The sequence below is a fragment of the Panthera onca genome, chromosome C1 (assembly GCF_046562875.1).
Source record: "Panthera onca isolate mPanOnc1 chromosome C1, mPanOnc1 haplotype 2, whole genome shotgun sequence".
NCBI lineage: Eukaryota > Metazoa > Chordata > Mammalia > Carnivora > Felidae > Panthera > Panthera onca.
This window is the reverse complement of record NC_138346.1, coordinates 215,666,738-215,680,133: the sequence shown is the minus strand read 5'-3', so window position 1 is coordinate 215,680,133 and position 13,396 is coordinate 215,666,738. Positions and strand designations below refer to the sequence as shown.

At 59.7% G+C, this 13,396-nt stretch overlaps 1 protein-coding gene across 9 annotated transcripts in view; it reads right to left on the bottom strand.

The window, feature by feature from the left end:
* Positions 1–307: 307 nt before the first annotated feature.
* The window catches only part of RERE (arginine-glutamic acid dipeptide repeats), a 424,018-nt gene continuing 410,929 nt past the window's right edge, over positions 308–13,396 (bottom strand). For 8 of the 9 annotated variants that reach the window (XM_060621655.3, XM_060621657.3, XM_078452471.2 and 5 more), the window contains 11 exons: positions 12,354–12,516; positions 11,137–11,229; positions 10,611–10,810; positions 9,220–9,381; positions 8,613–8,726; positions 7,014–8,335; positions 6,682–6,904; positions 5,642–6,365; positions 3,849–3,995; positions 3,189–3,369; positions 308–2,848 (listed from right to left, as the gene is read on the bottom strand). In XM_060621655.3, coding sequence (XP_060477638.1) covers positions 2,815–2,848; positions 3,189–3,369; positions 3,849–3,995; positions 5,642–6,365; positions 6,682–6,904; positions 7,014–8,335; positions 8,613–8,726; positions 9,220–9,381; positions 10,611–10,810; positions 11,137–11,229; positions 12,354–12,516 — 3,363 coding nt within the window. In that variant the 3' untranslated portion in view covers positions 308–2,814. The remainder of the gene's footprint in view (positions 2,849–3,188; positions 3,370–3,848; positions 3,996–5,641; positions 6,366–6,681; positions 6,905–7,013; positions 8,336–8,612; positions 8,727–9,219; positions 9,382–10,610; positions 10,811–11,136; positions 11,230–12,353; positions 12,517–13,396) is intronic. The other variant, XM_060621656.3, reaches the window with a different exon arrangement.

Below are 13,396 nucleotides of genomic sequence, written 5' to 3'. Positions count from 1 at the left end.
CTGGTCCCAGGGCCATCACCCCCAGACCCATTCTGCTGCTTGGGTGAGCTCACTGCAGCCAGTCAGGCTGGAGCAAGCCCCTGGCAGCACTCAGCCAGAGAAACCCTGCCCTTCCTACCAGGCATGGCAGACAGGAATCTTTCTGGAAGCTGCTCTGGAGGGCTGGCGAGCCGCGTGCCAGTAACGGCGGGGAACCGGGCGCTCCCCTCCGCCCCTTGCCCGCCCTGGGGGACCTAGGTGGAGGGCGACTGCCAATCTCCCCGCCCGCTCCCAGGAATGAGACACAGTCCACCGGTCAACACCCAGCTGTTGTAGTGTAGCTCGGTTTTATTTATGTCCACAAATATTTCAAAAAAATTACAAAAGACTCAAAATGGAGAGAACACAGAAGTCACGATTTCTGGGTGTCTACTCTGTTTACACTGTGTTATCTCATGGCAAACTACTCATATATACATTTAGCTTCAAGATATATATAAACGTAGCAAATCAGAATGTACACTCTGCTCCTGCAGTGAAACAAAGCTCAATCTTGACAACATTCAACAAGATACGTACAAAACACAGAAAAGCAAAACCAAACTTCAAACAAAAGGAAGGAAAATCCAAAAGGAAACCAAGGGGTCGGGCTTCAAAGACACTGTGAAGGTCTGGGGCCTCCTAAACCAAGTGCAGCTGACCACGTGAGGGTTTCGGGTTGCAGGTTTTTAAGTGGAAGAATCTCAGTGCTTCACCCTGGGATATGGGGAAAGAACCAAAACCGAACAAGGAAACGCCTGCAGACGGTTTTCAAGTCGAGACTTCCGACTACTTCACTCCGTCTCTTCTTTGGAAAAACGGAGGACACAGAGAGGCGGTAAAGGTTTAACTGAATGGCAGGCACGGAAACCAAAGATGGCAGAGAAGGTGGGGGCAGCGGGGCAGGGGCTGCAGGAGAGCCGGCCCGCCCCCCCCAGAGGAAACAAGTGCCTCGTGCCCGTGCGGCCCCCAGTCTGATGGCACAGGGTCCATCTGAGCTCGCCTCCCCTCTAAGGAGCTAAAGTTAAGGCAGAAATGGAATGAGAGAAATATCAAAGGAGAGAACCACAAACATTCCCAACAGACAAAACAATCCTCTATCTGTCCCGACGGAAACCAACCGTAGTTTTAACAGAAACTGGAAACGGCCCTGATGCAGGCTTGAATCCGGAACCTGGGTCTGAGCTCACACCTGCTGGCTTCTGGGTCAAAGCGCCAGCCTCTCTTCCTGCCCCCGACTCGGCTCCAGCCCTAGACGCGCCCCACACGTCCACCGACCCACACGTGCTCTTGTCATCCCACAGCTCTTGGATGTGACTCCCAGTCTGAGGGGAGAGGAGCGGGGAAAGGTCACGTCCTGACAGAACACTTCATCAACAGGCGCAGACACCCCCCACGCCCGGCCCCGCTCTGGAGAAAGTGCATCGCGTCCACAACTAGGAAGGAGAGGCGGCCCCCCTGCAGAGCAGCCCGAGCCCTCAGAGGGGCAGCTCCCAGGCAGAAGGAAGCCATTCCGACCAGGAACGAGAGCAAGAGTGGGACTCAAACGGCGTCCCCACCCAAAACCATGCCAACTCCGGGCCTCCCTCAAGCAAAAGCGGCCTCAGGCCGTGCAGCAGGGGTGGCCTGGCCTCAGTGCAGGGAGATTCTAGTGATGACACACAACAGGGGAAGTTTCTAACAGATTCCTTTGGCAAGCGTGTGCTATTTGTAGGGAATCGTTTTCTTGTCGAATTTTCTAGAATGTTTCCGAAATTGTCAGAGTATTTAAGAAGGCAGTTCATCCAGAAGAGCCAAATGTGTGTGCATAGAAACGTATAAGGAAATCTACAATCAGACACACAGAAACATGTGCTTTCTATCCCGTGGAGACAGAACAAGGTGGACACTTAACTCCGGCGCTCCTGGTACAAAATAAAAAAGGTTCGATCTAACAAATATCCGCACCTCTGGCGAAGCACAAGCTAGGGACAGACAGAAGTGAAAACCAAGGCAGCAAAACAAAGAAACGGTTTGTAACATCGTCCCTGCAAACCCCTGGATGCCCACTGCTGCGACCAAACCTCGTCCCAAGCTCCTGCCCGTTTGTAATTAGTAACGCCCATCTGTTCCCTTTAATTAAAGGGATAATTATATATAACTTTTTATTAAAAAATCAACTCTGTATTCTGTCAATAGCTGGTAGGAATTCACAATTAGTGACATGGCTGGAAAAAATAGATCAGAATAGTTTGTGGAAGAAAAAAAATGCCGTTCTCAAATTATTTATTTACAGACGTAAAAAGCCATGCTGCAGAACTTTCTCAAATTATGAAGATTTCCTACAATGTATTAAAATAAAAGTTTTTTTAAAAATTATAGCTCTTGGATTCCAAACTCCTATGCCGCCTATCTGCAGACCTCGTGGGCTCTGGGACACACGTGGCTGAGTGTGTCTGCACACACAGTGAAGGGTGTGAACTGGATTCTAGCACCTGCCAAGAAATCAAGGAAGGAAAAGAAAACTAAAGCCAAACCCCAAGATTGCAGGGAAAGTTTTCTGAATGTTCAGTCCAGTCCAGGACTAAGTTTCTGGGGGACTGTCATGCAGGGAGACCCAAACCAGGCTCAAGGTATTCTCTCTACAAACAAACACTATTATGCTGATAACATTTTTAGTTGTGGGGTTTTTAAATATATAAAGAAATCTTTAGAAGATATTCTTTTTGCTTCTGGAGCTCGTATTGTATGTAAAAAGTCCTGTTTCTCCCCCCCAAGAATTGGGGTTTCCACAGCCAGCGTTAACAAATAAATAACTTATAACTGCTTGTCACCTTCTTTCTTCAGTCGACTAGAAAGGGAAAAAAGGGAGAAAGTATTCAGCACCAGGCCTGGGCAGGTGCCACCAGGCATGCAGCTCGAGGGTCCAGGTGACCAGAGTGGCCTCCCGTGCAGCCGACCCTCCCCTCGTCTCCCTCCCGTCAAGATGGCTCCTTGGGAGTCCCCGCCAGGGGCCCGCAGAGCCATGGGGGGCGGGGGAGCGTGGCCTTTGTGGAAACGGGCGAAGCACACGGTGGGCACGGCCAGGAGGGGTGACCGCCAGGCTGGGTCAGTGGCCACAGGTGGGACAGGTGGGAGCCTGGGCTCAGACAGTGAGGCCCTCCCTCCCTCCCGGCCCCTCCCCGCCTCACCTGTAATAATCTTCCTGACTTGGTAGGTGGCCACCGTGCATGTGGGGGTGTCCGTGCAGCCACTGCTGCTCCATGGCCAGTCTCTGCAGCTCTGCTGACTGGGCGTGCATGGCCTGCAGCTGGTGGGCCGCAGACATGGGGGGTGGGATGGCCCCAGGCAGGTCTCGGGGGTAGGGGGTACCTGCCAGACACAGAACGGCCTTTGAGACAGAGGGGCCAAGGGAGCGGCCGGGACGAGGCTGGCGAGGAGGTCAGGTCAGGAGACGGCCTCCCGAGGCGGGGAGCAGGAGGGCTGCTTACTCCGCAGGGACCCGGGGAGCAGGTACTGCCCCTGCGATCCCCTGACCCCAGGGGCGGAAGCTGGGGGAACACGGACGGAATACACGCTCCCTCGTCCTCAGGCCTCGTGGCTCAGGCTCTTCTTCACAGAGGTCCGCTCTGACCCCTCAATGTAAATTCAGCGCCTCTGTTGTTCCTTCACGTCGCACTGCCCTCGTCCTGGCTCTTATGCATCTCTACCCATCCCCCCCCACCAGCTCTCGGGAAACGTCATCGGGTATTTGCTAAAGAGGTGGATGAGGGAATGAAGGAACGGGACTCAAATACCAACCCAACTCTCGCACCGGACCTGGGCCCCTCTTTCCCCAGGTGCGTTCTTACCAAAAACTGGATGACGAAGCATCTCGTGCTCATGGGGGGGCTGTCCAAGCAGAGGGTTGGGGAGGGTGCCGGGGGGGTAGGGAAAGCGAGCCAGGTGAGGGCCAGCGGTCAGGGGGTCAACCAGCGGGTGCACCGGGCCTGCTGAACCTAAAAGAGGGGCAGAAGTCCAGATGCGGGCGGTGCGGGGCGCCGGGGCTCTCTCCGTGTCTGCCCTCCTTGGCCGTGACTACCGGTGGCTTCCTCCTCACCACGGCCGGCTCCCGGCCACCAGGGCCACCAAAAGTCCTGACCCACGGTGGCTGCCCTCACCCCCACCCGCAGTAAAGTTCCAGAAAGCAACAGGGAGGTAAAGAGCCGGCTCTTCACACACAGCCCCTCCGCTCACTCCTGAGCATGGCTAGAGGCACAGTCTCCCCCCCCACCCCCGCCACCGTCTTGCCGAGGACCCCATGTCATCAGAGCCCACCCAGCCCAACACCCCAGGCTTGCCCTGCACCTGTCAGGTCCACCGGAACCCGAGGGCCGCTCGGGTCCAGCCAGCGTTTCTCACCCAGCTGCCAGCCGGACTGGCAACGCTGCCCAGAGCTGCCTCCCTGGCCCTCTGTCCAGCAGCCGGCGGGGTGAGACTCACTAAGCCCCGCCTTCTCCTCTCAGGCCAGGTGCCCCTGCTCGCCCTGTCCCTGCGGACGTCCCTGCCCACCGTCGAGCCCGCTCAAAAGTTGCCATCTTGGCGAGCTTTCCTCTCTAACAGCAACCTTGCCCCCAGCTCCCCTGTTCCCTGTCCCTGCTCTGCTGTTCTCCAGAACACGCGCTGCTTTTCACACTCCAAGATACGCTGACTGACCGCTTCTAGGCTGGGAAGGTAACGCGCGTAGGGCTGTTGTCAACACTGACAACTGTGCCCGACACATCACAGGCGCTCAGTCAAGTATCTGCCAAGCGGATGAATGCTGTATGAACAAACGACTGCCTGTCCCCACGCGGCATTAGGACACATCCACCGGCCACGGAGCTTAGCCCATGCCGGGCGGCCACGAAGTTCCAGACGTCAGGACTATGGGGTAGACGTGACAGCTCCTCGGCTTCCCCAGAACCATCCTCGTGCACGGAGTCCGGGCTCCCTGCCTCGGGGCTGGGCGCACAGGTAGAAAGAAGGTGCAGGCCTCCCCACCTCCGGTCCTGCTCCATCTGTCACCCTCCTCCCTAGTCCGGAGGCAGGTCTACCCGCTTGGGAGTCCCGCACGTGGGCTGTGCCATGGGAGCCCACGGCAGGCCCCGGGGCCCTGGGGCAGGCACAGCCCCCCTCACCCCAGCTGGCCGGTCGGCGGGCCCGGGGGAGCTCTCGTTCCCAGGGTGGACACAGAAAGCCGGGTGGTCCCGACGGGATGAGCCAGCAGAAGCCCAGGCCCCGCCCCTCAGTGGGGAACAGAAGGAATGTTCTTTTTAAGTCCTCACTCAAAGATTCCCTCGAGCCTCCCTGGTGTCCCCTGGCCTCGCCTGGGCTCCAAGGCCCCACCTCCCGCCCTGAACCCGCCTCAGTGAGCACAGGCTGCTTCCTGCTATCCCTGGCACCGGAGGCACAGGACCAAGAAACGAAGCTTTAACCAGGAGACCGCAAGCTGAGGATTCCCAGACAGATGCTGAACGTCCTCAGGTCTGTCAGGAATTGAGGATTCCTTCGGGAAAGAACCGCCTCTGCCTCCGGACAGCGGCTCTGCCCGTCTGGTCCGTACCTTGTCAACCAGAGCTCAGCCCACAGCACCCTGTCACAGCCCGGCCCGGGGGGCACCCACCTTGATGGAGGGGGTCCTGCTGGTGGAGGTGAAGGTGTGAGTGGATGTGTGAGTGCTGGTGGTGGTGCGGAGTCACGTTGAACATCTGCAGGCGGGCCAGGGGGTCGCTGGTCAGCGAGGCCATGCGCTCGGCGTGGATCCGCTCGGCCGCCAGTCTATCAGGGTAGCTCATCTCAGGCCGCAGCTGGGGGCCCGCCAGGGCCAGTCTCTCCCGCTCCAGGGGGTTCAGGCCCGGGTGGAAAGAAGCAAAAGGGTGGGGGCCCGCAGTGGGGGGGATGGTGAGGGCGCTGTGCCGGGCGAAGTGCTCCATGGGGTTGGTGGCTGGGTGCAGGGGATCCAGCTCCGGGGGCTTCACCTCGAAGCCCGGCTTCATCCTCTCCCGCAGCTCCCGCTCGCGGATCTCCCGCTCCCGGATCTCCCTCTCCCGGAGCTCGCGCTCGCGGATGGTGGGGTCCACGTTGTAGAGGCCGGGCATGTGGTAGGCCAGCAGGGGGTCGGTAGGGTTGAGGGGCATGTAGAAGGGGTGGTTGCGGTTGGTGGGCGACATGACGTGGGGCCGAGCGTACTCGCTCAGAGTCCGAAGAGCGGGAGTGTCGGGCCCGATGTACGGAGGCACCGCAGCAATGGTGGTTGGTGGCGGCTCGAAGGACGGCCGCATGTGGCCGGGACCACTGAGCTGGGGGTCGCTGAGGCGGCCCTCGTGGGCTGAGCTGGACGCCTTCTGCTGGAGGAAGGGGGCGGGGGTGTGAGCGGCAGGTGCCCAGCTGCCGGCCTGTACCGACCAGCCAACCTGGTCCCTCCTCCCCAACACCAGGGGCCAGCCCCAACCATGGCCGGGGACAGGCTTGGGCCGCAAGCACGCGGTCTGGACCCTGCTGGGACAGCCTGCTCTGCGCTTTCGGCTTCCCTTGTGCCCCAGCCGGGGCTGTGCATCTGAGAGAAAAGATAACGCCCGCGGGCATCCGAGAGTGTACCTGAGACGGTGAGCCCCAGAGCGGGGCTGCAGAGGGACCCCACGAGCCTGGTGGACCCCAACTTACGGCCGCTCGCTCCGCCTCCCGCTCCCGCTCGCGCTCCCGTTCGCGCTCCTTCTCCTTCTCCTTTTCGCGCTCTCGTTCCTCGCGTGCTTTCTGCTCAGCCTCCCGTTTGGCCTTCTCGATGGCCTCCTCCCTCTTCTTGGCCAGTTTGGATCCCGCCAGAGGCATGAAATACAGGTCCGTCCGCGCACACGAGTTGTACCCACGGTCCAGGTGTTTGTAGAACCTGAAGAAGGGTCACATCTCTCGATGGGGCCCTGCCGGGGCCTCCGCCTGCCCCAGCCGCCCAGCCTGTCCCTGCCCTGGTTGTGCCCACGCTCCGGGGAAGCCGCTACCTGGCTGACTGGCTGGCATGGCTGGGGGTGTCCACCACAGTGGGCTCAGGGGACGGGCTCCTAGGCGGGGGCGGGGGGCTTTCGGGCTCCTCGGCATCATCCAGAGCCTCTTCCTTGATCTGGACGGTGGGGAGCGGGCAGGCTGTCCCCCCGGGTACGCCGCCTCCCGAAGAAACGGCGGCAGAGCAGGGTGGCGGGGCTGAGGGGCCAGGCCCCGCGGGTGGGGTGGAGGTGGAGGAGCAGGCGGGGGGAGTGATGGGAGGGGGGCCCCCAGGGACAAAGGGGTGCTGAGCAAATGGGGGCTGGGGAGGCACCTGGTGGAGGCCTGCTGGGGGGTGAGCGGCAGGGGGCAGGCTCTGGCTCTGGGTCAGCACTGGGGGCTGGGCAGGGGAGGAGGGCAAGGGCTGGCTCTGCGGCATGAGCTGCAGGGGAGGCGGGTGGGCCGAGGGAGGGTGGTGCGTGGACAGCGAGCTCAGGGGCTTCAGTGCCGGTGGGGGCGGGAGGTTGGCATTCATGGAGAAGGGCGAGGGCCCTGAGAGGTGAGGCGGGTGCTTGTGGGCTTGTGGGGCCGGCAGCTGGGGGATGGGCGTGGTGGGTGGGGGCTTGATGTGGGGCATGGCCAAGGGGGCCGGCGGCAGGGGCTGCTCCCGAGGAGGCTGCTGGGGCTGCAGCGCTGACTGCGAGGCTGGGGGCTGCAGGGAGGCATGAGGGAGAGCTGATGCCTGAGGGGCCTGGGGAGGGAGACCAAAGGGCTGAGGGGGGCCTGGGTGCTGCAGCAGGGGCCCGGCCTGGAGGCTATGGGGGCCGCCCGGGCCCTGACTATGCAGCGGGGGCTGGCCGTGAGGTGGGGCGGAGGGCTGGCCAGCCGGCGCGGTCAGGGGCTGCAGCGGGGGATGGGGTGAGGGCAGCCGCTGTGGGTGCAGGGCGGGTGCCTGCTGGATGTGCGCATGGGGAGCGGGAGCCGCTGGGGCCTGCGGCTGGCTGGGGGGCTGGGAGGCTGAGGGGGAGCCCTGGGGAGGGCCCGCAGTGGCAGAGGGCACGGGTCCCGGTGCGGGGAGCTGGGGGGCCCCTGGGGGGGCGGCGGAGGGAGCCGGAGTGGCCGCACTGGGAGCCTGCAAGGCCGGTGGCTGGGCCTGTAGCATCTGCTGCTGGGCCGAAGAGTCCGAGTCGCTCTCGTTGTCCTGGGGGCTGGGGATGCTGGGGGACGTGCTGCGATTGTCCTGGTCGATGTCTTTGGGGTCACTGCTGCCCTCATCGTTGACGCTGCGGCTGTCAGAACTCTCTCCCTCGCCTTCGGATGGCGAGTTGGGCCGGCTGATTTCCTAGGACCGGAGATGGGAGGGATGAAGCTCTTGGAGGGCAAGAGCTCTCTCTGCCTCGTGCCGGGCGCACAACAAAGGTTCGTGCAGACGAGGCGGCGAGCCTGGCCCCGGGGACCTCAGGTCCTCCTTTGGCCCGGCTGGCGTCGGAGGCCACTCTAGGTCCCTCCCTAGGAGACAGGGCCCTGCCATGCCCCAGGGAGACCCTGGGCTCAGGGCTTCTTGGGGGGTGTTAGCAGTCCCTGAGCTACAGTCCCTGTGGCTAGGCTGCACAGCTCACCTGGGTTTTTGTCTTCTTGGAGCTGGTCCTGTCGGCCTCCTCTGTATCAGAGGCCACCTTCTCCCGCTGGCGCTTGGTGCTCTTGAGGGGGGATGAGGCTTCCTCCTTCACTTTCTGCAGTGGGAAAGCCCGTGAGGGGCATCAGGCCGAGGGAGGGGGTCCCTCAGCCTCGGGAGAGACGACAATGGTTTGCTGACACCTTGCTCCTGTATTCTGAGCTCCATCTCCAGAAGCAAGAAAGTTCTGGAAGGGACCAGCTGAGGCCGGGAGAAAACAAATATCTGGGGGTGGAAATAACTTGGCTTTGGGGGGAGGGAGCCTTTCTAATCACACCCTACCCTTTGCCTCCGAGGCCTTGGGAAAACAGACGGCTCCTGAAGGTCAGTGCTGGGAGCTGCAGCGGACCACCTTTGTCCAGGCCCTGGACCCCAGACCCCAGACCCCAGTCCACAGCCATAGGCCAGGCAATGCTGATGCCTAGGGCGGCTCCAGGAACGACCCGCAGCCCCATGTCTGAGGGAGCTGAACATCAACTCCAGCAACCTGGGGTGTTAATGAGGGGGCAGGCCCAAGCAGTCCCCGCTACCCTGGGTGACAGGCACCTCACCTTGGCCGACTTCTTCACTGTCTCTGCTTTACTGTCATTGCTGGAGGTGCTGGCAGCGCTGGGTGAGTTCCGGCCACTGGAGCGGATGTCTTCATTGATCGGCGAGGCGCGACCATCAGGGCTGGCTGGCTGCTTCTTACGACCGCTGCGCAGTGTAGACATCTGCCCACCCAGACCAGAGGCTGGTGAGACTGGACCCCAGGCTCTGCTGTGGGCCACCTGGGCCCAGCATACATGCTGGAGCCTCGGGAGCAGACCCAAACACCTGCCCTATGGCAAATCCCAGACCAGGGTGCCTGGCAAGTGACAGGCACCTGCAGCTTTTCCTCACGGTGTGGGGGTCAAGGCAGACTGAAGGGAGGAACGAGGGGTGAATGGGTGGGTTCACATGGAGGAGACAGCAGTTCTTAACTTAAAATGCTCATCTCCAGGGATGGTCCTGGATGCTGTGCGGTAGAAACGAGCGAGGTTTTCCGAGGGGCAGAAGTTGGCGAGGGCTGTTTACTCTGCCAGATTCTCCAGAATGGCGATCACACACAGGGTCTGCTTTAAATCACCCCACCCTTCCTGTTTGTTCCACGGAACTGCCCACTTCCTTGCCCAAACCAAACACCTGCTGATTTCATCTGACAGGATGGGAAATGACCCAAAGAGATAAACCGACAAATAATGTGGCTCAGCTCCTAAAACCACCAAGCACTTCGGTTCATTTCTGCAAAGCCATGGGACTCAGAGGAGATGGGGATACAATGATTCACGCCAGTCCATGTGCTGGGTGGCCAGGGCGCGGCAGCCTTGACAAGATGCCAGGGTCAGAGGCAGGTGGACGGTGCCCTCTACAGGCCTGCAAGGGCCACTGGGGAGGCTGGCCACGGGGGAAGACTCTGGCGGTATCCCTAGTGAGAACTCTCACTCCCAAAGGCCCTGCTGACATATTTCCAACCTAGAAAACAAAACCTCTTTATGAAAAGGGCTATATAGTGAGGACAAAAATGTACCGAAAGTTTCCAAAACTGGATCAAATATTTATTTAAAAGAAAAAAAAAAAAAGCAGCTGCAAGTTTAGGCAGCAGAGACACGGCCACTGCAGGTGTCAGGCTCAGGGCCCAGAGGCAGGTCTGAGGGACTTGGAGGGCACGCACTGAACCAGAAACTGACGCTGAGTTCAGGACGCATACCCCACTGACTCCCCGAGGACGACACGAGGGAGGGAAGGAGAGAACAGAGGCTCTTCCCAGACCCACAGACAGAACTAGTATTTTGGGGCCAATCACTCCTTCAAGGAGGCTGGTCCTCTACATAAAACCGGTCACCTCCCAGCCTCCCGGGACGCACAAGCCCGGGCGTCCTAGTAACCCGAAGCGGCCCAGGTCACCTGCCCGAGGACTCACCGAGCCACGACTGCGCCGTGTCCTCATGCTATGCTTCCCACTGAGCCCATCGTCTTCCTCTTTGACAGGTTTGAACATGAATGGTGGGGGGTCCACAGGCTTCTCGATGGGGGGGAGCTCGCCGTACTTCTTGAAGTGGATGCGGCAGTCCGTGCACAGGAGGATGTTCTCCCGGCCCCCGTGGTGCCAGTCTTTGGAGGCTGTGTGAGGCAAGAGGGGTGCGGGTGGGGGGCCCCTCCGTGGGCTCGGACAGACACCCGCCGCTCTCTCCCAGGGCGGGAGAGGATTTCAGGAATACCCGCCACCTCCGCCCCGACCACACTGACTGCTCGACAGGGGAGTGACAACAAATATGAACTTCTGCTTTTTCTCAAGTAACCCTGAAGTGCAATGCGGACGTCAAGCCAGTGATTCCCTGGCAGGTCTTCAACTGGACTCACGAGACGTTCCGAACCTGGAAGCGCCTGAACCTGGCCTGCCTCAGCGAAAGCGCCCCCCGCCCGCCTTCCCACAGACCCCCACTTACTGGTGGTGAAGCAGTGGCGGCAGGCGTACCCCTTCAACTCCTGCTCGCTGTCCTCACTGTCAAAGTCATCCTCGCTGGCTGAACTCAGGTCCACTGGGCATGGCAGGAACACAACAGGGATGGGGGAGACACCATCATGCTTGGCCAAGACCGGGACCACCTGTGACCCGTGGCCTGCCCCAGGCTCTGAGCCACCAGAGTCGCCTGGAAGGGGCAGTGTTCACGAAGGCCCACTCTGAATTCCTCGGGGCCGGTGATCAGAACGAAAACTCGGGTGAAGTACCCGAGGGTCTGCCCTACCGTATTTCGGGGGACTGGCGTCACACCCGCATCCCGGAGTGGCGAGCACTGATGCCCACAAACTGGGAATGGGAGCAGGCGAAGTGCATCCAAGTGCTTTCCCTGACACATGTGGACGTCCCGAGGCGCTCCCTCTCCACCGAGTCCCGCCCCTGCCAGCCCTACTGGGTCGATTCTGGTTTGCGTGTCCCACGTAAGCAACCCTCAGGCGGAGCGCCCTGGGCCAGGACAGAACCACCGGCCCCGCTGCTGCACGCCAGCTTTTACGGGTTAAGAAGGTATCTGCGGCGCCCGGGTGGCTCGGTCGGTTGAGCGTCCGACTTCGGCTCAGGTCACGATCTCACACTTTGTGAGTTCGAGCCCTGCGTCGGGCTCACTGCTGTCAGTCTGTCAGCACAGAGCCCACTTCAGATCCTCCGTCCCCTTCTCTCTCTGTCCCTCTCCCACCCACACTCTCTCTCTCAAAAAACAAAACATTTTAAAATAAAATTTTTTTTAAATAATTAAAAAAAAAAGGTTAAGAAAACATCAAATTATTCTGCATATTACACTGGGACCAAGAGGAGGAAAAAGAAGAAAATGTGAATCTTATTGCCAACACAATACCAACGCAGTAACTCAAACAGAACACCCGCCATGAAGTGGGAAATCTCCTCTGAAATTATCGAAAACACCCCAGGACAAGTCAAGACTTACGTTTTTATAAAAAGCTACAATGATGTGGAGTTTATATAAAAAAATTTAAATGCATAAATAAGTCATGAACCTCTCCTACCAAGTCCCCCAAGTCAGTGCTACATCCAGGCGCAAGTTTCATACGCCTGCACCACACACATGGATGTCCCCAAGCCACTCTGCGACAAGGACACCTGTGAGTGCAGGCCCAGAACCGGGACAGCGAGCAGCCCCGCACTTACGGAACTCGCTGGAGGGTGGTCTGGAGGGCGTGCTGACGGGTGTGGACGCGGTGCGGGTCTTGATCCTCCTGAACACGGCCTGCCTGCGGTGCCGGCGATGGGCCCGGGAGCTGGCAGCTTCGGGGGTTTTCTTCCAGTAGTAATAGAAGGTGATCAGCTCCCCCTGCGGGAGAGAAGGGCCAGCGGTGACGAAGGGCTCGGGGATGGCTTCTCCCTGCCCTGCAGCTCCCTCTTCTGCCAGGAGCAGGAGCTACTTGGGAACGGCTGTGCTGGGGAGGAGCGCAAAGGACGCTTTGCTCCTGAGTCGTGAGGGGGACTGGACTTGTCCCCTCAGCCCAGGGGAGCAGAACCTCTAGATATCTAGAACATTCATGCATTCAACAAGTACCTGCTGAGTAGCTGTCACGTGCCAGACGCCAGCATGGAGGTACAGCAATAAACAACCGAGAAAAGGGAAAATCCCCGCCCGCTAACCGTGTGTGTGCACAGATGGTTTCTTCACCGCACTGCACTGAAATCATACAGGTGTGACAAGGGAACGCCTGGCCACTTAGGCTATTCCAGAAACAGCCCCCCTCCCCCTCCAAAAAACCCCAACAATTCAGGCGCTCAGGTGGTGGGGAGCCGGGGTCAGGAAAAAAGGAGACCCCAAACCCAGGAGAACTGCCCCACGGCCTCCACCCGGTCTGAGTGACCACAGTGGGACAAGCTGGTACAAAATCCTGAAGGTGACGCCTGAGGGCCACGTACACAGGGGCACTGATGCAGAGATGAAATGCCACATGTCACAAGGTCAGTCTTTCGTTTTTAAATTTTTGAGAGAGAAAGAGAACGAGCTGGGCAGGGGCAGAGAGAGAGGGAGACAGAGCAGCAGAGGCGGGCTCTGTGCAGACAGCAGAGAGCCCGATGTGGGGCTCGAAGCAGCGAACTGCAAGATGATGACCTGAGCCAAAGTGGGAGGCTTAACCGACTGAGCCACCCAGGTGCCCCACAAGGTCGGTCTTTAAGGTTTTCATGGCCCAGCAGAAAGGCAGGCAAGACAT